Source organism: Dendropsophus ebraccatus, chromosome 1, assembly GCF_027789765.1.
Source record: "Dendropsophus ebraccatus isolate aDenEbr1 chromosome 1, aDenEbr1.pat, whole genome shotgun sequence".
Lineage (NCBI taxonomy): Eukaryota > Metazoa > Chordata > Amphibia > Anura > Hylidae > Dendropsophus > Dendropsophus ebraccatus.
In genome coordinates this window covers 40,736,960-40,762,158 of record NC_091454.1, presented here as the reverse complement: position 1 = coordinate 40,762,158, position 25,199 = coordinate 40,736,960, and the positions used below count along the sequence as shown (strand labels likewise).

The following is a 25,199-nucleotide window of genomic DNA, read 5'->3' as shown; positions in this document are numbered from 1 at the left end:
ATGGCGGTCGGTGCTGTCTGAGAACGGCACCGACCACCATTACTGTTAAAAGTAATGGTGGCCACGGTGCCACGTCCTGATCGCCGTGTTCGGCCGGCCGATCACTGCGATAAAAGTACCCCAAGAAAGGGTTAAATACCTGCTGTGGACACCTCAGCTAGGTAGCTGAGGTGTCCACAGCAGGTATTGACCCATACTCACCTGATCCAGCATCCCGATCGTGTCTTTCGGGTCCCGATCGCGTCGTCGTCTTACTCTGTGTCTTCGGCTTTTTCCGGCGGTCCCCTTCGGCAATCATCGGCTCCAGCGTCGTCAAACTTCGGCCTTTTCCGGAATTTGCGTTCTACTGCCCCCTAGCGGCTGATAAGCATCGCACGTAACTGCGCCGCTGATCAGCAACTCCTCCTTTTTGGCGTAGGGTGTTTTTTTTCCTATATCCTACAGCCACGGTCTGCTGATAAGTGCGGCATTTATCGGCAACTCCTTTTTTGGCGTAGGTTTTTTTTTTTTTATATACTTAATGGTAAAAAAACATGTGAAAAACACCATTACACTACACGGAATAAAGTTTTACACTACACCACTACACATTTACATACCCCATATACCAATCCCCATATAAAATGGCCCCCAAGGTGTTTTTGGCGTCGGACGCATACGTTATTATTGCCTCTGACACCAAAACAGCCAGTGAGGATCCTTTTTTCCTCCATTTATCCTCATCCTCATCATCCAGTGACGTGTCTGGGGGTAGCGTAGTGTACGCTGCCCCCCAGACACGTCTTTTCCGCCAGTACCGTCCCAATAAGAGATGACGGTATGGCGTGAAATTCTCCAAACTCTGTGAGCGTACCTCAGGGTACACTTACAGATTTAGGGTACGTGCACACTGCAGAATGGCGAAGGATAACCCTTTGTGCATTTCGCATCTGGCACCCACCGGCGGACTGATGCGGGCGCGCACGTCTCCGCACATGTCAAAGACTCCATTCTATGCATGGGCGGATTCCATCGTCCATCCAAAGAATGAACACGTTCATTCTTTAGAAGGAGGGCGGAATCCGCCTGTACATAGAATGGAGTCTATGACATGTGCGGAGACACGTGCCTGCATCAGTCCGCCGGCGGGTGCCAGCTGCGAAATGCACAAAGGGTTATCGTTCGCCATTCCGCAGTGTGCACGTACCTTTAGAGTGTATGAAGGAAGGGACCCCCCATCCTCCGAGTTAGTAGGAAGATCGTTTGGGACCTGATCTTTCCACTGCTGGATAAAGGTTACCACCTGTACGGGCATAACTTTTATACCAGCACCCCCCTCTTCTGGTCCCTCCCTGCCCGAGCTACTGTAGCTTGCGGCACGATCTGAAAATATCAGAAGCAGTAATAGAGCCCTAATATTTAGCAGCCATAGAGCGGACCCAGCGCTTCTGGATATGAAGGACCCCGTATCGCACCAGGACAACATTTTCCAGGTGACGTCCCGCACACAAGAGAACGGGAGACCCCAGAAGAAGTGCAGAGTGTGGCGTAACAGGGGGATCAGGAAGGACACCATTTTCCTGTGTGACACCTGTCCTGATCACCCCGGCCTCTGCATACAGGATCGCTTCAAGGCGTACCACACGTAATTGGAGATCTACATTTTCTAAATTCTTCCCCTTATTCCTATTTCAGGGGTCACGTTGATCCAGGGATTATTCTGATTGCCATTATGGAGTCGGGAAGGAATTTTTTCCCTGTGATGAAGCTATTGTCGTCTGCCTTACGAGGGTTTTTTGCCTTCCTCTGGATCAACACAGGTTGAATTTGATGGACACCTGTCCTTTTCAACCTTATAAACTAATAATTGGCCTAATACCCCAAATAAATTAGAATTGTCCCTTTCCCCAGCTTAATAGGCATGGCCGCCATTCCCATTAGAGACTTGCCATAATGCAATTACAAAGCTCCTGTGCGGCCAGGACAGTAAAAAACCCCCACAAGTGACCCCATTCTGGAAACTACAACCCGTAAGGAATCTAACAAGGGGGGCAGCCGGGATATGGGCCCCTGGTGACTCGCACATTTGTGCCTTGAAAATGAAAAAAAATGGGATTTTTTATTTTCACACCACATGTTCTACATATGTGCCTGTTACCAGTGGGGTCCATATGCTCACTGCACCCCTTGTTAGATTCGTTATGGGGTGCAGTTTCCAGAATGGGGTCACATGTGGGGGTTTTCTACTGTCCTGGTAGCACAGGAGCTTTTTAATTGCGACATAGCCTCCATCCTCCATTCCAGCCTCTAAATGGCCCTCTGTCCCTTTGGTGGCTTGCCCTGTGCCCATATGGCACATTATGTCCACATGTAGAGTATTTTCGTACTCAGGGGATATTACCCTACACGTTTTGCGTTCATTTCCTTTTTTAACCCCTTGTGGAAATGGAAAAAATCAAGGCTAGACCAACATTTAGGGTAAAAAAAATATTATTTTTATACTAAATCATTGATCTTGTCTTGATTCTTTCATTTTAACAAAGGGTTAAAAGATTTAAAAAAAAACACAAAATGTGTCGAGCAATTTCCCCTGAGTACGGAAATACTCCACATGTGGACTTAAGGCGACATGCGGTTGCAGGGTAAGCGCCATTTGGCTTTTTGAGGCTGGATTTGGCTATAATGGATTTCGAGGGCCATGTTGCACTTAAAAGGCCCCTGTGTTGCCAAGACAGTTGAAACCCCCCACAAGTGACCCCATTATGGAAACTACACCCCTCAAGGAATGTAACAAGGGGTGTAGTGAGCATATGGACCCCACTGGTGACGGGCACAAATGTGGAACAATGTGGCGTGAAAGCTAAATACAATGGTGCCTTGGATTACGAGCATAATTCGTTCCGGGACCGTGCTTGTAATCCAAATCCACTCTAATACCAAAGCAAATTTTCCCATAAGAAATCATTGAAATGTAGACAATTGGTTCCACACCCCAAAAATCATTTTATAATCATTATAGCAGCAGTGTGTATAGCTGAGTGTGAGTGCAAGCACATTATAGCAGGAATGGAGAGGATGGGAAACACAAGGACTGATAGAGACTGCAGGGAGCATGAAGGAATGAGCAGGGCAGATGTGGGCACATACATGCAGTGCTCTCTGGGGAGAGAGGGTTAAAGCTATAAAAAGATTACCCCCACAGTCCTGCCCCCTAATGCAAGCCCCAGCCTGAAGTGGATCTGTTATAAATTGGAAGGTGAGAGAGACTTCCTGGGTCAGAGTACTGTGCTGCAGACCCCGCTATGCAGGCCATGCCTCTCCCACACTTACGCTCCCACCCAATACCAGGAGCTCTTAAACCAAAGCAATGCTCTTGAACCAAGTCACAATTTTGAAAAACTGTGAGCTCTTCTTGCAAAACGCTCTTAAACCAAGTTACTCTTAAACCAAGGTACCACTGTATTACATTTTTTACACTATAATGTTAGTCTAGCCTTGATTTTTTCATTTTCACAAGGTGTTAAAAGATAAAAAACAAACAAAGTGTGTAGAGCAATTTCCCCTGAGTCCGTAAATACCCCACATGTGGACATAAAGCGCCATGTGGGCGCAGGGCTAGCCTCCGAAGGGAAGGAGCGCCATTGGTATTTTGGAGGCTGGATTTGACTAGAATGGATGATGAACGCCATGTCGCATTTACAGAGCCGTCGTGCTGCCAAAACACTGGAAACCCCCCACAAGTGACCCCATTCTGGAAACTACACCCCTCAAGGAATCTAACAAGGGGAGCAATGAGGATATGGACCCCTTGATAACGGGCACATTTGTGCCGTGAAAGTGAAAAATTTTTCCCTTTCATGTCACATTGTTACACATTTGTGCCCGTCACCAGTGGGGTCCATTTGCTCACTGCACCCCTTGTTAGATTCCTTGAGGGGTGTAGTTTCCAGTGTTTTGGCAGCACGAGGGCTCTGTAAATGCGACATGACCCTTGAAATTCATTCCAGTAAAATCCAGCTTGCAAAGGCCAATTGGCACTCCTTCCCTTTGGAGGCTCGTTCTGTGCCCACTTGGCACTTTATGTTCACATGTGGGGTATTTCCGTACTCGGGAGAAACTGCGCTACACGGTTTTTGGGTTTTTATTCCTTATATCTTTTTGTGAAAATGAAAAATTGAATGCTAGAACAACGTTTTAGTGTAAAAAATAATTTTTTCTTTTTTTCACGCCACATTGTTCTGAAAATCTGTGAAGCACCTGTGGGGTCCAAATGCTCAGCGCACCCCTTGTTACATTCCTTGAGGGGTGTAGTTTTCTAAATAGTGTCCCTTTAGGGGTGTTTTTTAGGTTTTGGCACCTCAGAGCCTCTGCCAACCTGAAGTGGTACGGTCAAAAATGACCAAATATAACAGAGGCGTTGAAATTTGCTAGGCGCTCTTTTGTATCTGAGGCTTGTGGTTGCGTCAAATAGCGCAATAGGGCCACATATGGGGTATTTCTATAAACTGCAGAAACGGGGCAATCAATATTGGGGTGCATTTCTCGGGTAATAGGTTTATTATTATGAAAGATATTGGATTACATTAAAATCTCTGCACAGAAAATTTTAATTTTCAAATTTCTTACACACTTAGCTTTTATTTCTGTGACTCTCCTAAAGGGTTAAAAAACTTCCCGGATGTGCTTTTGCAGAGTTTGGGGGGTGCAGTTTCTGAAATGGGGTGCTTTGTGGGGCTTTTAAACATACAGTCCCCTCAAATACACTTTAAACCTGAACAGGTCCCTAAAAATATCTGATTTTGAAATTTTACTGAACATTTGGAAATGTTCTGCTAATGTTTTAAGCTTTCTATTGTCTTAAAAAAGTGAAAGATAGCTTAATAAATGCCACCAACATAAAGTAGACTAAAGTTGCTAATGCTATTTAACCTCTTAAGGACATAGGACGTACCGGTACGTCCTATGTCCTCATTAGCACTTCAAAGCGGGGCCGCGCGGCGGCCCCGCTTTGAAGTGCCGCGATCCCGGGTGCCGCGTGTAGCCCGGGACCGCCGCTATTAGCGGGCACGGTCCGATCGCCGTGCCCGCTAATTAGCTAATCGGAGGCAGCTGTCAAAGTTGACAGCTGCCTCCGATTACCGGAGGCAACGTTTCCCTGGTGTCTAGTGGGGGAGATCGCTCCTCCGGGACCTTGTCCCGGAGGAGCGATCTCCCTGTCTGATGCCGGCCGGGGACGCGTCCAAGATGGCGCCGTCCTCGGCTCGGCACTCGTTTGTTTCCGGCTGCAGCAGCCGAAAGCAAACGAGTGCCGATCTCATGGATCTCTGCAGCATATCTATTTTCCCAGGTTTTAAATAAAAGTAAACAAATAAATAAATAAATAAACATGTTTGGTATCGCCGCGTGCGTAATCGCCCGAACTATTAATTAATCACATTCCTGATCTCGTACGGTAAACGGCGTCAGCGCAAAAAAATCCCAAAGTGCAAAATTGCGCATTTTTGGTCGCATCAAATCCAGAAAAAATGTAATAAAAAGCGATCAAAAAGTCGTATATGCGCAATCAAGGTACCGATAGAAAGAACACATCATGGCGCAAAAAATGACACCTCGCACAGCCCCATAGACCAAAGGATAAAAGCGCTATAAGCCTGGGAATGGAGCGATTTTAAGGAATGTATATTGGTTAACAACGGTTTGAATTTTTTACAGGCCATCCGATACAATATAAGTTATACATGTTATATATCGTTTTAATCGTAACGACTTGAGGAACATGCATAACAAGTCAGTTTTACCCCAGGGCGAATGGCGTAAAAACACATTTCCCCCAAATAAAAGAAATGCGGTTTTTTTTTCAATTTCACCACACTTTGAATTTTTTTCTGGTTTCGCAGTGTACTTTATGCAAAAATTCAGCCTGTAATTGCAAAGTACAATTAGTGACGCAAGAAATAAGGGGTCATGTGGGTTTCTAGGTGGAAAAATGCAAGTGCTATGACCTTTTAAACACAAGGAGGAAAAACCGAAAACGTAAAAACGAAAATGGGCCATGTCCTTAAAGGGTTAATATATAATTTATGTGGCATAACCATTTTCTGTATAAGCAGAAAAGTTTCAAAGTTGGAAAAATGCAATTTTTCACAATTTTTCATGTTATTTTGGTTTTTTTCATAAAGATTCGTTATAAGTATTTACTCCAATTTACCATAAATGTAAAGTACAATATGTCACGAGAAAACAATCTCAAAATCAGACGGATTCCCACTATACAGAGGATCCTTCATACAGGGGCAACCCACGCGTAGTCACTTAACTGCGGATGATACCAAACAGCAGAATTACTACTGTATTCCTATAAGTACTTAAAGGAAATGTCAGGAGCCTAAGATGTTTGTCTGGCAGTTTTTCTGGCAAGAGATGAATTGTAGCCGCAAGAAATCATCATGGTGGTCTGGGCCGCATCGAGAAGAAAACATGGGGAGGTATCTTGGCTACATGAGGACATATTTGGCTGCAATGAGGAGATATCTAGCTACATGGGGAAGGTATCTGTCTACATTGGGGGAGGTATGTGGCTACATAGAAGGAGGCATCTTGACAACATGGGGAGATATCTGACTACTTGGGGGGACTTATCTGACTACATGGGGGGGACATGATCCAACTCCATGGGGCAGATCTGTCTGAAATGGGCATATCCAGCTTCAGGGAACAAATCTGTCTGGAAGAGACATATCCACCTACAGGGGACATAACTGGCATCTAGAAACATATCTAAATGCAGGGAGCATACCTAGCTTCAGACAGCATACCTGGCTGCAAGGGGCATATCTGGCTCCTTAGGACATACCTGGATGGAAGAGGCATATCTAGCTGAAAGGGGTATATGTGGCTGGAAAGGATGTATTTGGCTAAAGGCGACATATCTGGCTTCAGGGGCATACCTAGCTGAAAGGGACATATCATGCTTTACCTGCCCGTGCTCCCGCCTGCTTCTCTGGATCACAGCTCTCTGACGGCCTGCTCATTGCGCTGTCCTGCTACAGCCACTGATTGGATGAGCAGGCTGTCAATCAACCACGAGGCTGAGAAGCAAGTAAGAGTGCAGGCAGGTAAGCATGATCTGTGCCAGGTCCGGCAGCTAACTAGTTAAAGGAGATGTCCAGCAAAAAAAATTTAATAATGTATTGCCCACCAAAAAGTTACGGGAAATGCTTATAAAGTGCTTTTTTCCCTGCACTTACTACTGCATCAAGGCTTCACTTCCTGCATATCATGGTGATGTCACTTCCTGGATAACATGGTGATGTCACTTCCTGGATAAAATGGTGATGTTACGACCCGACTCCCAGAGCTGTGCGGGCTGTGGCTGCTGGAGAGGATGATGTCAGGGGGACTCAGGGCACAGCCCGCACAGCTCTGGAGGTCGGGACCTCACCATGTTATTACAGGAAGTGAAGCCTTGCTGCAGTAGTAAGTGCAGGGAAAAAAGCACTTTATAAGCATTTCCCGTAATAAGTGTATGTTGGTGATTTGCATAACTTTTGGGGGAGCAATACAATAGTTCAATAAAAATTTTCTCTGGACTTCTCCTTTAACCCCTAGGCGACCCTGGGCGTACCTGTACGTCCCAAGGTCGCCTAGGCAACTTGAAAGTGGGGCCGCGCCCCGGCTCCGCTCTAAACCGCCGCGGTCCCGGGTGCAGCATGTGTCGCCGTGCCAGTTAATCAAGTTTTCAGATGCAGCTGTCAAAGTTGACAGCTGCATCTAAAAATACTGACTGCAGCCGATTCCCTGGTGTCTAGTAGGGCGGATCGCCCCCGCCGTGACATAGGAGGGGTGGTCCTTGCTTCACCACCCGGCCAGGGTCTGCGCTGATCCCGGCTCGGCACTCGATATGTTTGTTTTTGTTAAATTTCACCACACATTGAATTTTTTTCTGGTTTTGCAGTGTACTTTATGAAAAAATTCAGCATGTCATTGCAAAGTACAATTAGTGGCGCAAAAAATAAGGACTCATGTGGGTCTCTAGGTGAAAAAATGCAAGTGCTATGTAGGGCACAAGGAGGAACAAACAGAAGTGCAAAAATGCAAATTGGCCCGGTCCTCTAAGGGTGATTTTGCTGCGAAAAGTACGTGTGAATCTACCCTAAGGCAATGTTTATAATGGATTGCATGCTTGGGGGTACTCTGTTGGAACATCTCGTCGCATGGGGGTACTTGGCTTGAAAAGGTTGAGAATCACTGGTTTGAAGGCCCACAGTTGATCAGTTTAAGAGGATGGGACTTCAAATCCGCTGCGAATTCGGTATTTGTGAACACAGCCTAAGGATCTACAATATGACTTTAATGAACATGGATTGCCTTTATTTTCTAGGATGAACACAGTTCTGACCAAGCCTGCACCATCTCGATGGAATGTGAAGAAGACCATGCTTATTATGATGGTAACATTTGTATAATGAATTTTCTTGTGTATGTAAAAATGTACCTACTTGTATGTCTGTCCCCTCCTGTGCTGCACTTCCATGTGTCTGTCCCCTCCTGTGCTGCACTTCCCTGTGTCTGTCCCCTGCTGTGCTGCACTTCATTGTGTCTGTGTTGCACAAGACAAACCTTCCCACTTTACCGTAGTGGTGTGCCACCTAAGCCACAGCACTCTTAGCACCACTAAATAAAAAAAAATCCTCAATAACCTTGTAAAGTATCACTGTCATTATAACTTTCTAAATCAACAGATTAAAAAATTGTCAACTGTAAATTTGCTTTATTTCAAAGTTATCATGCATTAAAGCAAAGTTATACTTACTTGTATCTAGGTCCAGTCTAGGGCAGCTTTTTAGTCTTGTGCTGTTTGAAAAAGAGACTAAACACATGAAGTTACAGTTCATTGTGTCCACCAATCAAATGACTGCCCTCTCTGTAAGCTCTCAGATGACCGGGACTTCCTGCGTTTAGTCTCTTTTTTTTCTTCCTCCCAACCAACACATGACTAAAAAGCTACCTTCAGCATGATAACTAAAAAAAAAAGAAATGAATGTAAATTGCAAACTTGCTTTATATCACATCTGCTGTTAATTTATATTTTGAAAGTTATAACCACCGGTACAATTTAAGATGCGGTTTAAAGTGTCAAAATACATGACAAAAATCTGAGGCTACCCTGAGAGGATCTGCCATGTATTGTGAACATCCATTTCATCTTCTGTGCTACCTTTCAGATCCCTGCCTGTTCAATACAAAAAAAAAAAAAAAAAAAAGTTAGTCAGCACCTAGTGAAGTGAAATGTGCAGGTCTGCTATGACTGTGCCGCAGAAACAAACAAAACATGCCAGACTTCACAAACACTATATGCAAACTTTGATATATGATTGATTAATATATGCAAACATTGGGGAGATTTATAAAACATGGTGTAAAGTGAAACTGGCTCAGTTGCCCCTAGCAACCAATCAGATTCCACCTTTCATTTTCCAAAGAGTCTGTGAGGAATAAAAGGTGGAATCTGATTGGTTCCTAGGGGCAACTGAGCCAGTTTCACTTTATACCATGTTTGATAAATCTCCTCCATTGGGTATATGGAAGAGTCAGACGCCATAGACTTACATTATGAGCCCGACTCATAATGACTGGCCATTTACCTGCTCTTTGCCAGCTTTTGTAATAGCGCCAGCAACAAGCGAGGAGCACAGAGCAAGCGAGCGCTGATCTGACAGGTTGGCACTCGCTTGCACCTGCTGATCGGCCCGTGTATTAGGGGCTTTAGTTTAAAGTGACTCTGTACCCACAATCTGACCCCCCAAACAGCTTGTACCTACAGATAGTTGCTTTTAATCCAAGATCTGTCTTGGGGTCCGTTCAGCGGGTGATGCAGTTATTGTCCTAAAAAAACAACAACTTTTAAACTTGCAAAGGGAGGGGTGGTGCAAAGTTAGGGCACAGATACTCTAAGCCACGACCGTTTGGCACAGGGCTGCAAGTTTAAAAGTTGTTTTTTAGGACACTAACTGCATCACCTGCCGAATCGGACCCCAGGACAGATCTTGGATTAAAAGCAGCTATCCGATGGTACAAGCGGTTTGGGGAGTCAGATTGTGGGTTCAAAGTCGCTTTAAGGTGGACAACCTCTTTAATCTTGGGATAACCCCTTAATAGCCTGAGCTAGATAGGCTTTCCTGATACCATAGCATTAGCAGAGTACGGGAAAAACTCTAACATCAAACAAAATATCACTTTCCTCTTGGATGTGATCAGCTAGTGGCATTCTGCAGGGAGCCATTAATACAGAATTACAGGTATTTGTCAGTGAAAGGGGACAAACACCTGGTGCTTTGCTTACTAAGTTGGGAATTTCAGGGGTCTAAATGTTGAAATAGTTAATTCTCTGAAAGGGAATGGATATGATAATATGGTAATAATACTGAATACACCTAATTCATATGCATTTTTATTCCAGGTCGACGTGAATGGAATTTCAAAATAAATACGTCTGAAGATGTGGTACTTATCTTTTTATTGTATATTTTTACATTTGTATTGATTTAGGTAAAAACTTCCTGGCCAAAATAGGGTTGAAAATACTGTGTGTGATTCTAGACTTATGGTTGGAAATTTGTTTGTATAACTTGATGGGTCTGCCATAGAAGCTCTCTATTCTGGTACATAGTATGAGAAGAACCATGTGCCGTAATGGGACATTTAAAAATACCTGATACCTGGGCCTCACCAGACAGACCAGGGGGAGGTCAGGTCCTTACCACCTATGGTGGAAGTCCATGCAAATGTTAAGAATATTGCTCAGTCTAAAGTAGAAATTGTTGCAGACATAGAAAGATTGGACTCCAGAGCTGTACCTCACCAACAACTAGGGGGCACCTCGCTCATGAGGCCTGGCTCACTGTTTGAGAAACACTGGCTTAAAGGAGAAGTCCCATGAAAGTTAAAAGAAAAAAATCAGAGGCAGGCAGAGGAGTGTGGGAATGTAATAAAGAAGTATACTTGTCCATTCCTGTGCCCTTGCAGCACAGCCTTCCCAATATAGTCATGCTGCCAGCTTCCATATAACAACCAAAGAAAAAAGGAAAGTACTAAATCAGCACACCCAAAATAATATATCAAAATATTAGAATTTTATTAGAGTACAAACATGAAACATAAAAATATTTAAAAACATGCCAACATAGTGCCAGCCACAATAAGCTGCACTAAACCCACTGTCCACAAGATGGCAGTGATATACCACCTATATCCCACAATAAGGAAAAATGGTGTGAGGGTTCCTGCATATAGGGACGAAATGCAGGTAACACAGGTAAAGTATTAGTAATGCATAATATCCTGCCACTTCCCTCTACATGCAGAAAAGTAAGGGCCTAAGTACAAACAATGCAAGTGCCGTAAGGCTAACCTATACAACCTGTACCGCGGCCAGTGTGGTGAGGACAGTTGGAAAAAACCGCCCAACGCGTTGTCGCACAGTGCGACTTCGTCAGGGACAAGAATATTGTGCTCCCTACAGTCTTGTATACATGTAGCATTACTTGCAATGACCGCATATAAAAGGCCAGTTACTGAATGAAGCCATAATCCCCATATATAACGTCCATGACTCAGCGCATGCGCATATCCCTACCCGGCCGCTCTACATAGTACCATCAGTAAAGATATATCATATATCATAATATCATAAGTCTGACTGAATGGCAGCGCATGCGCAGATGGAAATATGGAAACCATCTTGTTATAGTCAAATCCAATACAGTATATGGCAACTAGAGCTATGTATACATTGTATTACTCGCACTGCAAAATTTAGTGGCCATCTAGTGGCTATTAAGATTATTGCAATTCATCCATAGTTAAGGTCCTACCCCACAAAAACATATTCTTTATAGCACCATCACTAAATGAATATATAGACTCAGCTTATACAAAATATAAAAGTACATGACCACGTATATAATATGATATAAAGTGCAATGAAATAAATAACTGTATATTACTGGTATATACTAATATAAATCCCATAACCTGTGTAAAATACAAATATTATACAATTTATTTATGAGTCAATAAAAAGAATTCTCACTACAACATATATAGACACCATTTAGGGCACATCGAGCCCTTCAGGGTGTTTATGTGACCAGTCACATCAAAACAGAGAAAAAGATAAAGGCTAATAAGTGAATATAATAATTACATAAAACCCTGACAGTGTGATAATCCCATATGGTCAAAACATAAAAAAAACAATAACTAAAGTGAAAAGTATCCCTAAAATGTGATCAATCACTTGCATAAGTTGAATGAATAAAGGTAATGAATGTATAAACATATATAAAGATAGACATAGCAAAAAAAAGGGGGCGGGAGAAACAAGGAGGCTCCACCGAACAGAGAAGGCGGGCAACAATATCCATATATATGCTAGTCCAGTATTCTTCACATGGTATCCATAGATTCGCCTGGATCTGGAGATTCAAACGTGCCACTTCTACAGCCACTGAAGACATCATAGGTCAATCCAGAGTAACCAATTTATCTAAAGGAATATGAGCACACCATCATACATAGAGGGATAACAACAATGAAACATCGGAAATAATCTGAAAATGAACATATGTCCATATGATCAATGATAACAAGGACCTACCAGATGGTTAGGGTAAGCATATCAGGTGGGTAAAAGAAGAAAAAGGAAGAAAAAAAAAAAAAAAAAAAAAGAAGAAAGATAAGGAAGAAAAAAAGGGGAAAAAACTAAGGAAAAATTGTGGTAGTGATACCTGTGTATGTGTAAATGTGAGTATTATGTGCCCTCAAAGGAGAGCATAATGTGGTGATGTGATAGGGTATGTGTGTATGTAAAACAAAAAACCACAGCATGCAACACGTGTGAAAAGAAAATAATTGACCTGCTCTGACAAGTGCGGGATAGTGCTAGCCAAACCTGAGATGTGTGAAGAGTGAAAAATGTGATGTGTGTAACATATTGAAAACAAGTTAAAAGGATATCCACCATGTATAATGTAGATCCTAGATCATGAGTTCTTATGGTTAATTCAGATAAAGCACAGGCGAGACCCATCTGTTCATATACGAGAACTCATAAATATTTGGTTCACTGCAATAAAACATTTTTTGTGTTTTTACCCCTTCCCCCAATCTGACGCTGCCTCCCCCCACCGCCACTCAATGTGTGTCCCCTGGCCCCCTCCCCTCGTCCCCCGATACCGGCGGATCGCCGCTACTACCGTTTTAGCGGCGATCCGCCGGTATCGGGCATTACCGGCGCCGCCGATAGCTTTCATCTCCCCCCACTGTGAATCCACGGTGGGGGGAGATGAAAAATGTCCCCTCAGCCCCCCGATCACCCTACCCGGGCGGCCATCAGATCCAAGATGGCCGCCCCCATCCCTGCGAACAAACGATGTTTGTTCGCAGGGATGGAAATTAATTAGTGATCAAAGCCCCATGCCCCCCCCCCCCCGTGTGGTCCCGGAGCAGGCGATCGGCGGTATATACTATATACCGCCGATCGCCTGTTCCCTGTGCTGATCAGCACTTTTTATCCCCTGTCACCATAAATCATTGGGGATAAAAAGTGTCACCGTGCCCCCCCCCCCCCCCAAGTCGCCCCCCACCCCCCCAGTCACCCCCCGTCCCCCAGTCACCCCCCCCCCCCTTCCCCACATACGTTACCTGATCCACGGAGCTCCGTCCTCCTCAACGTCCAGGCTGATTCTGAAGGGCGCATGCGCTTCAGAATCAGTTATCTCAGAAAATTTAAAGTGACAGAGACCAATTTGGTCTCTGTCACTGAACTATGATTACTGTGATAGAAAATATCACAGTAATCATAGTAATACAGTGAAAATTAATGTATAAAGTACAAAAAGTGAAAAACATACAAAAAAATAAAACACACACTTTTTATTATAGTAATAATTGCAGTTTACTCCCAGATTACCCCTAGCCCCCCCAAATTACCCGTAACCACCACAGGTTGCCCATATCCGCCCCAGATTGCCCGTATCCGCCCCAGATTGCACTTAATCACCGCACGTTGCCCATAACCACCGCACGTTGCCCATAACCACCGCACGTTGCCCATAACCACCGCACGTTGCCCATAACCACCGCACGTTGCCCATAACCACCGCACGTTGCCCATAACCACCGCACGTTGCCCATAACCACAGCACGTTGCCTATAACCACCGCACGTTGCCCATAACCACCGCACGTTGCCCATAACCACCTCACGTTGCCTATAACCACCACACATTGCCTATAACCACCACATATTGCCCATAACCACCGCACGTTGCCCATAACCACCGCACGTTGCCCGTAACCACCCCTCCAGATTACCCGTAACCACACCAGATTGCCGTAACCACCCAAAATTACATGTACCCACCCCTGATTTCCTATAAGCACTTCAGTTTATCCTTAACCACCCCAGATTGTCTGTAACCACCCCATGTTGCCCGTAACCACCGCAGATTGTCTGTAACCACCCCATGTTGCCCATAACCACCGCAGATTGTCTGTAACCCCCCCAGGTTGCCCCTAATCACATGTAATTCCCACCAGATTGCCTCTGACCACCGCACGTTGCCCATAACCGCCGCACGTTGCCCATAACCGCCGCACGTTGCCCATAACCGCCGCACGTTGCCTGTAACTACCCCAAATTGCCAGTGACCCCCTCCAGATGGTCCGTAATCAGCATGGTCCGTAATCAGCCCCGATTGCCCGTAACCCCCCATATTGCACGTAACCACCGCACGTTGCCCCCGACCACCGCACGTTGCCCCCGACCACCGCACGTTGCCCCCGACCACCGCACGTTGCCCCCGACCACCGCACGTTGCCCCCGACCACCGCACGTTGCCCCCGACCACCGCACGTTGCCCCCGACCACCGCACGTTGCCCCCGACCACCGCACGTTGCCCCCGACCACCGCACGTTGCCCCCGACCACCGCACGTTGCCCCCGACCACCGCACGTTGCCCCCGACCACCGCACGTTGCCCCCGACCACCGCACGTTGCCCCCGACCACCGCACGTTACAGGTTCCCATCCCAGATTACCTATAAGCACTTCAGTTTATCCGTCACCACCCCACGTTGCCCGTCACCACCCCACGTTGCCCGTCACCACCCCACGTTGCCCGTCACCACCCCACGTTGCCCGTCACCACCCCACGTTGCCCGTCACCACCCCACGTTGCCCGTCACCACCCCACGTTGCCCGTCACCACCCCACGTTGCCCGTCACCACTGCAGGTTGCCCATTACCACCCCAGATTATCCGTAACCACCCCACATTATCTGTAATCTCATTTTTTTATTGTATTTTAGTAACTGCGCTATTCTAATAACCATTGCTAGCTGCGGTTTTGCTCCAGCAAATTGGCGCTCCCTTCCTTCTGAGCCCTGCTGTGTGCCCATACAGTGGTTTATGCCCACATATGGGGTACCGTTGTACTCAGGAGAACCTGCGTTACAGATTTTGGGGTACATTTTTTCTCCCATTCCTCGTGAAATTGAGAAATTTTAAACTAAACGAACATATATTGGAAAAATTCGAGTTTTTCATTTTTACTACCTTATTTTGAATACTTTCCTCTAATACCTGTGGGGTCAAACCGCTCACTGCACCCCAAGATGAATTCTTTGAACGGTGTACTTTCCTAAATGGGGTGACTTTTGGGGGGGTTCTCTTCTGCTGACACTACAGGGGCACTGCAAACGCACCTGGCGCTCAGAAACTTCTTCGGAAAAATCTGCACTGAAAATGCTAATTGGCGCTCCTTCCCTTCTGAGCCCGGCTGGGTGCCCATACAGTGGTTTATGCCCACATATGGGGTACCGTTCTACTCGGGGGAACCTGCGTTACAGATTTGGGCATGCAGCTTCTCTCCTGTTCCTCGTGAAATTGAGAAATTTCAAACTAAACAAACATATTATTGGAAAGATTCAAGTTTTTCATTTTTACTGTCTAATTTTAAATACTTTGCTCTAATACCTGTGGGGTCAAAATGGTCACCACACCCCAAGATGAATTCTTTGAGGGGTGTACTTTCCAAAATGGGGTGACTTTTGGGAGGGGTTCTCTTCTACGGACACTACAGGGGCTCTGCAAACGCACCTGGCGCTCAGAAACTTCTTCAGCAAAATCTGAACTGAAAATGCTAATTGGCGCTCATTCCCTTCTGAGCCCCGCTGTGTGCCCATACAGTGGTTTATGCCCACATATGGGGTACCGTTGTATTCAGGAGAACCTGCGTTACAATTTTTGGGGTACTTTTTTTCTCTTTTTCCTTGTGAAATTGAGAAATTTCAAACTAAACGAACATATTATTGGAAAAATTCGTGTTTTTCATTTTTACTGTCTAATTTTGAATACTTTCCTCTAATGCATGTGGGGTCAAAATGCTCATCCTACCCCAAGATGAATTCTTTGAGGGGTGTACTTTCGAAAATGGGGTGACTTTTGGGGGGATTCTATTCTGCTCTACAGGGGCACTGCAAACGCACCTGGCGCTCAAACTTTTTCAGAAAAATATGCATTAAAAAAGCTAATTGGCGCTCCTTCCCTTCTGAGCCCGGCTGTGTGCCCATACAGTGGTTTACGCCCACATATGGGGTACCGTTGTACTCAAGAGAACTTGTGTTACAAATTTTGGGGTGCAGATTCTCTCATGTTCCTTTTGGAAAGGAGAAACTTTAATCTAAACATATATATTATTGGAAAATTAAAATATTCGATTTTTTTTTAAGGCCTAATTGTGAATACTTTCCTCCAGCCCCTGTAGGGTTAAAATGCTCATTATACCCCTAGATTAATTCTTTAAGGTGTCTAGTTTCCAAAATGGGGTCACTTATGGGGGTTTCCAGTATACAAGCCTCCTAAATCAACTTAAAAAAAGAACTGGTCCCTAAAAAAAATCCGTTTTGGAAGCTTTCACAAAATGTGATAATTTGCTAATAAATTTCTAAGCCCCATAACAGCCTAAAAAAGTAAAATATGTTTCCTAAATTATGCCAGAATAAAGAGGACATATTGGTAATGTGATTTAGTAACTAATTTATGTGCTATGACTTCCTTTTTTAGAAGCAGAGAATTTCAGAAGTTCATAAAATGCAAAATTTTCAAATTTTTCATGATATTTTGATGTTTTTCACAAAAAACACACAAAGTAATGACCAAATTTTGCCACTAATATAAAGTGCCATATGTGACGAAAAAAACAATCTCAGAATCGCTAGCATACGTTAAAGCATCACTAAGCTATAAGCGCATAAAGTGAGACAGGTCAGATTTTGAAAAATGAGCCTGGTCATTAAGGCCAAAACAGGCTGCGGAGGCAAGGGGTTAACCTAAGAAACCAGTAAATAGCAACTCCTTATTCATGCCAAAGGGATTAATGGAATTGAGTTCATATATCCATCTAGATTCCTTCTGAAGTAAAGAGCTACTACAGTCCCCTCCCCTTGGACCCACCATAATTTTTTCCAAACCCACCACTTGGAGACCCCGAGTCCTACCTTGGTGGTGTTCCAGGAAATGGGCTACCACTGCCGTCAATGGTTTACCTTGCTGGACATCACGTTTAGCCAGATTTATGGTGGATAGATGTTTTTGAATTCTTTTTCTCAGCTCCTGAGACGTTTGTCCCACATACACTTTTTGGCAAGGACATAAAATAGCGTAATTCACCTGTCTTGTACGGCAATTAATATAGTGTCTTAATGGATATATTTTGCCGTTTTGTGGATCCTTAAATTCTTTAACCCCTTAAAGGACAACTCCCGCGGGACCCCCCCCCAAAAAAAAAACACAGACACACACAGACACCATACTCACCATCTCTCCGGTGACGATCGCCACTCGATTCGCCCGCCGTCCGCCTCTCCGTCGCCGCCGTCCGCCATCCAGCGATGTCTACGACTTCCGGGTCCAGGGGATGGAAAAGGCTGCCAGTGCGCTTGCGCACCGGCAGCCTTTTCATTGGCTGGAGCGCATCACATGGCTTCCAGCAAGCTCAGCCAATCAGGGCTGAGCAAGCTGGAAGCCATGTGATGCGCTCCAGCCAATGAAAAGGCTGCTGGTGCGCATGTGCACCAGCAGCCTTTTCATCCCCATTCACTTTGCATGAAGACGCCGAGGAGGAAGAAGACCCGGACCGCCCCTCGGCTCTGACGTCGTCGTCACCAGATGCCGCCCCGGAGAAGAGGACCGTGACGATCGTAATAGGTAATGTATACATTCTTTAACTTCCGGGGTGGGGGGGTCGGGGGTCCGAAAGTGGGGGAAGGGGGCCAGGCCGGGTATTTAACCACATTACAAAGTTATATAACTTTGTAATGTGTGTTAAATGAGCAAAAAAAATTTTTTGTGGGAGTTGTCCTTTAAGGACAGAGCCTGAAATGGCCTTAATGACCGAGACAAATTTTATGAATATGACCAGTGTCACTTTATTCATTATTAACTTCGGGATGCTTTTACCTATCCGGCTGATTCTGAGATTGTTTTCTCGTGACATATTGTTCTTTACATTTCTGGAAAATTGGAGTCGATACTCATAACGAATCTTTATGAAAAAATGTGAAAAATGCATTTTTCCAACTTTAAAACTTTTTCGCTTATACAGAAAGTGGTTATACCACATAAATTATATACTAAATAGCATTAGCAACATGTCTACTTTATGTTGGCGGCATTTATTAAACGATCTTTCATTTTTTTTAGACAATAGAAAGCTTAAAACATTAGCAGCAAATTTCCAAATTTTCAGTAAAATTTTAAAATCCGATATTTTTAGGGACCTGTTCAGGTTTAAAGTGTATTTGAGGGGCTTGTATGTTAGAAAGCCCCACAAAGCACCCCATTTCAGAAACTGCACCCCCCACACTCTGCAAAAGCATATCCAGAAAGTTTTTTAACCCTTTAGGGGAGTCACAGAAATAAAAGCTAAGTGTGTAAGAAATTTGAAAATTTAAATTTTCTGTGCTGAGATTTTATTGTAATCCAATATTTTTCATAATTATAAACCTATTACCAGAGAAATGCACCCCAATATTGATTGCTCCGTTTCTGCAGTTTATAGAAATACCCCATATGTGGCCCTATTGCGCTATTTGACGCAACCACAAACCTCAGATATAAAGGAGTGCCTAGTGAATTTCAACGCCTCTGTTATATTTGGTCATTTTTGACCGTACCACTTCAGGTTGGCAGAGGCTCTGGGGTGCCAAAACCTAAAAAACACCCCTAAAGGGACACCATTTAGAAAACTACACCCCTCAAGGATTGTAACAAGGGGTGCAGTGAGCATCTGGACCCCACAGGTGCTTCACAGATTTTCCGAACAATATGGCGTGAAAAAAGACAAATTTATTTTTTACACTAAAACGTTCTAGCCTTCAATTTTTCATTTTCTTAAGGGGATAAGAGGAAAAAAAAGAAACAAAATGTGTAGCGCAGTTTCTCCCGAGTACGGAAATACCCCACATGTGGCGATAAAGCGCCAAGGGGGCGCAGGACGAGCCTCCAAAGGGAAGAAGCGCCAATTGGCTTTTGGAAGCTGAATTTCACTGGAAAGGATTTCAAGGGCCATATCGCATTTACAGAGCCCTCGTGCTGCCAAGACACTGGAAACCCCCCACAAGTGACCCCATTGTGGAAACTACACCCCTCAAGGAATCTAACAAGGGGTTCAGTGAGCATATGTACCCCACTGGTGACACAAATGTGGAAAAATGTGACGTGAAAGGGAATATTTTCATTTTTTCACTTTCATGGCACAAATGTGCCTGTCATCAAGGGGTCAATATCCTCACTGCACCCCTTGTTAGATTCCTTGAGGGGTGTAGTTTCCAGAATGGGGTCACTTGTGGGGGTTTCCAGTGTTTTGGCAGCACGAGGGCTCTGTAAATGCGACATGGCGTTCATCATCTATTCTAGCCAAATCCAACCTCCAAAATCCAAATGGCGCTCCTTTCCTTCGGAGGCTTGCCCTGCGCCCACATGGCGCTTTATGTCCACATGTGGGGTATTTACAGACTCGGGGAATTGCTCTACACATTTTGTTTTTTTTTCCCCTTTTAACCCCTTCTGAAAATGATAAATTCAAGGCTAAACCAACATTATAGTGTAAAAAATGTAATAATTCATTTTCACGCCACATTGTTCCACATTTGTGCCCGTCACCAGTGGGGTCCATATGCTCACTACACCCCTTGTTACATTCCTTGAGGGGTGTAGTTTCCATAATGGGGTCACTTGTGGGGGGTTGCAACTGTCTTGGCAACACAGGGGCCTTTTGAATGCAACATGGCCCCTCGAAATCCATTCCATCCAAATCCAGCCTTCAAAATCCAAATGGCGCTCCTTCTCTTCGGAGGCTTACCCTGCACCCGCATGGCGCATTATGTCCACATGTGGGGTATTTCCGTACTCAGGGGAAATTGCGCTACACATTTAGTGTTTTTTTTTATCTTTTAGCCGCTTGTGAAAATGGAAAAATCATGACAAGATTAATGATTTAGAGTAAAAATTTTACAAAAATTACACTAAATGTTGGTCTAGCCTTGATTTTTTCCATTTCCACAAGGGGTTAAAAAAGAAAATAAACACAAAACGTGTAGGGTAGTTTCCCCTGAGTACGAAAATACCCCACATGTGGGCATAATGTGCCATATGGGCACAGGGCAAGCCACCAAAGGGACAGAGCGCCATTTAGAGGCTGGAATGGAGGATGGAGGCCATGTCGCTATTACAAAGCTCCTGTGCTGCCAGGACAGTAGAAACCCCCGACAAGTGACCCCATTCTGGAAACTACACCCCATAAGGAATCTAACAAGGGGTGCAGTGAGCATTTGGACCCCACTGGTGACGGGCACTTACGTAGAACATGTGCCAAGAAAATAAAAAATACCATTTTTTTCATTTTCACGTCCCAAATGTGGCCGTCACCAGGGGGCCATATCCCCGCTGCCCCCCTTGTTAGATTCCTTATGGGGTGTAGTTTCCAGAATGGGGTCACTTGTGGGGGGTTTCTACTGTCCTGGCAGCACAGAGGCTTTGTAATGGCATTATGTCATCCTCTAATGGGAATGGCGGCCATACCTATTTAGCTGGGGAAAAGGGACCATTCTAATTTATTTGGGGGTATTAGGCCAATTATTGGTTTATAAGGTTGAAAATGACAGGTGTCCATCAAACTCAATCTGTGTTGATCCAGAGGAAGGCAAAAAACCCTCGTGAAGCAGACGACCGTAGCCTCATCACAGGGGAAAAATTCCTTCCCGACTCCATAATGGCGATCAGAATAATCCCCGGATCAACGTGACCCCTGAAATAGGAATAAGGGAAAGAATTTAGACAATGTGGAACCCCAATGACGTGTGGTATGCCTTGAAGCGATCCAGTATGCAGAGGCTGGGGGGATCAGTACAGGTGTCCGCTCCATGGCTGCTAAATATTAGGGCTCTATTACTGCTTCTGATATTTTCGGATCGTGCCGCAAGCTACAGTAGCTCGGGCAGCGAGGGACCGGAAGAGGGGGTGCTGGTATAAAAGTTATCCCCGTACAGGTGGTAACCTTTATCCAGCAGTGGGAAGATCAGTTCCCGGACGATCTTCCCACTTGTTCCGAGGATGGGGGGGAGGGGGCATCTGGGGCTGGATTCGGGTGTCCCTTCCTACATACACTCTAAGGGTACGTGCACACTGCGGAATCGCGACAGATAACCCTTCGTGCATTCCACAGCTGGCACCCACCGGCGGAGTGATGCAGGCGCACGTCTCCATCCGTGTCATAGACTCCATTTTATGCACGGGCGGATTCCGCTCTCCGTCCAACGTGTTCATTCTTTGGATGGACGATGGAAGCCTTCCGCCATTCCGCAGTGTGCACGTACCCTAAATCTGTAAGTGTACCCTGAGGTACTCTCAGAGTTTGTAGAATTTCACGCCATACCGTGAACTCTTATTGGGACGGTACTGGCGGAAAAGACGTGTCTGGGGGGCAGCGTACGCTACGCTACCCCCAGACACGTCACTGGATGATGAGGATGAATGGAGGAACGAAGGATCCCCCCATTCATCCTCACTGGCTGTTTCGGTGTCGGAGGCAATAATAACGTATCCCTCTGACGCCAAAAAAACACCCTGGGGGCCATTTTTATACGGGGATTGGTATATGGGGTATGTAAATGTGTAGTGGTGTAGTGTAAAACTTTATTCAATGTAGTGTGGTGTAATGTAGTGTTTTTTTTTACAGTAAGTATAAAAAAAACCCTACACCAACAAAGGAGTTGCTGATAAATGCCGCACTTATCAGCAGACTGTGGCAGTAGAATATAGAAAAAAAAACACCCTACGCCAAAAAGGAGGAGTTTCTGATTAGCAGCGCACTTTCGTGCGATGCTGAGCAACATTCAGCGGCGATAGGGTGCGGAAAATAGAAAAAAAAATTTGGAAAAAAAAACCTTTTTCTACATTCTGAACATCCCTGTAGCTGCTGATAAGTGTATTACACATATCAGCCGCTAGAGGGCAGCAGAGCGCAAAATCCGGAAAAAGACGAGGCTGGAGCCGAAAAAAACCGATGGGGACCGCCGGAAATAGCCGAAGACCTGACGGAATGACGGAGGACGCCGCGAACCCGGAAGACGCCGAACAGGACCCCGGGACAGGTGAGTAATGTACAAATACCTGCTCTGGACCCCTCAGCTACCTAGCTGGGGGGTCCAGAGCAGGTATTTACTATTTTTGTGGACTCTGATCGCCGTGCCACCGGCCCGATCGCCGTGAACGGCCGGTGGCACCGTGACCACCATTACTTTTTACAGTAATGGCGGTCGGTGCCGACCTCGGACAGCACCGACCGCCATTTTTTCCGCCAATAGCGGCGATCGTAAGCATGTGGGGTGTTAACCACCCCCCGTGCTGAGAAGCTAAGATGGCCTGCTATGATTTATAGCAGGCCATCTTCCCCGATCGCTGTGTGCGAACACACAGCGATCGGGGAAACATCGGGCGTAAATTTACGCCCTGATGCGTTAAGTACCAGGGCGCGAGGGCGTAAATTTACGCCCGATGTCGTTAAGGGGTTAAGAGGTTTGATGTATTGGCAAATGTTGCATTGTCCACAACCATATGTTGCAGTGTGTTTATGTCCTCTCCCTGTGGGTTTTGTTGGGCTCCTAAAGTGGCTTCTAGTGAGAATATCCTTCAGGTTTGGTTCTCTTTTGGCTGTATTAAGTGGCCTTGGGGGGATATGTGGAGCTATTCTTGTATCTGCCGATAGAATGTGCCAATTGTTCAGAATTTTTGACATTTCCCTCCATTGGTTGTTGTATGGAGTAATGAAACGTAATTCCTCCTTTGTTACACGTTGTCGAGGTGTTAAAATGGTTGCACGATCCACATTTTTGGCCTTTTCATATGCTTTAGAGATGATCCTATGAGGATATTTACTGGCTTTGAATCTTTTGGTAAGCTCCCAGGCATGTTTCTTAAATTCTGTCGTCTCTGAACAGTTTCTCCTAATTCTTTGAAATTGGCCCTCTGGAATTCCATTACGGGTATGAATTGGATGGAAGCTGTCATATGATAGGAGACTATTCATCGCCGTCGGTTTCCTGTAAAGAGTTATTTTGATGTGATTGCCTTGTAATGGTACCATCAGATCCAAAAATTCCACCGAATCCATGGAAACATGTGATGTTAAATGGATGTTGAAGGGGTTTTGATTTAATTCCTCAATGAACTGACGACACTCCCCCCCTCCGTACCTGTCCACAAAAAAACAATGTCGTCAATGAAGCGATACCAAAAGTAAACCTTGTTTTGAAATGAGGCCATGGGGTACACATGCTGCTCCTCCCACCAACCTAAAAAAAAGGTTGTACTGTAACACAAAATCCAAAAGTTCAATAATGAAAGAGTCGTGAAGTTGATCCGTATTTTGTCGTTTGTCCAAATGGTACATTATTGCATGAAAGCCATCACTATGTCCTATGTTAGTATATAATGCTTCCACATCACACGTAACCAAGATGGCATCATTGGGTATGGATGCATCTGAAAGCAATTCAATTAGGTGCATTGAATCTCTTAGATATGAGGATAGCTCAGTCACCATAGGTTGTAAATAAAAATCGATGTATGAGCAAGTCTTTTCTGTTAATCCTCCTATTCCAGCCACTATAGGGCGGCCCGGAGGATTCTGTTGGTTTTTATGGATCTTTGGAACCATATAAAATGTCGGTACAATAGGAGTAGATACAGACAGGTATTGTTGCTCACGTACAGTGATGATAGAGTGTTCCCTCACTGTGTCTAGAAGACTATCAAATTTATTCTTAAAGATGTATGTAGGATCTGATGGAAGTAGTTGGTAGTAAGCTGTATCACTAAGTTGTCTATTAGCTTCTTGTATATATAGATCCACTGGCCATAGCACCACATTCCCCCCCTTATCTGCTTCCTTTATTAAAAAATCTTGTTGTTTGCTCAAGTTATTAAGTGCCTCTCTTTCCCCTCTAGTGAGGTTCTGTGATGTAATTCTATTGATGGGGAGTTTTTTAATGGCACTGCAAACAACATTAAAGAAACAATAAACTTGTCCATTCCTGTGCCCTTGCAGCACAGCCTTCCCAATATCTTCATGCTGCCAGCTTCCAGCACTTCCTGCTGCTAAAATCTCACATACCCGGCTGATGGTTTGCTTTGGGGCGGGACACTGCTGCAGTTACTGAATGGCTAAGCGGCAAGCCTTCAGCCAGTCTGTGACGTTGCAGCAGGAGGAGTTGGGCCATGATGTACACGGAAACCAGACAAAAATTACTTCCACCAGCTGCGCAGAAGAGGTGAGAGCAACGCTATGAGAGCACTGGGATAAGTAAGTTTACATTGTTTATCATGTTTCTGCACCCCCTCCTTTAAAGCAGTACTGTAATTTTAAAAAACCTTTCAAATGACATGTAGACTTGTCAAAAGTTTTGAATGGTCTGTGTTCTCAATGCTGAGACCCCTACCAATCTCTGTACATAGCCAGAAGAAGTGCGCAGCAACGTGCTTCACTCTGTGCTGAACATTGTATGTTAAATAAATTGTAAAACTCAGTCATTATCAGATAATTAAATTACCCAAACCCAGGTCATGTGACCTTTCACAAGAGTAATTAACAAACTTTT

General features: G+C 44.8%; 1 protein-coding gene across 4 annotated transcripts in view; it reads left to right on the top strand.

The window, feature by feature from the left end:
* Positions 1-25,199, top strand: part of LOC138773647 (uncharacterized) — a 177,846-nt gene that overhangs the window by 90,397 nt on the left and 62,250 nt on the right. For all 4 annotated transcript variants that reach the window (XM_069954131.1, XM_069954133.1, XM_069954132.1 and 1 more), the window contains 2 exons: positions 8,360-8,429; positions 10,439-10,482. In XM_069954131.1, the coding sequence (XP_069810232.1) occupies positions 8,360-8,429; positions 10,439-10,482 (114 nt within the window). The remainder of the gene's footprint in view (positions 1-8,359; positions 8,430-10,438; positions 10,483-25,199) is intronic.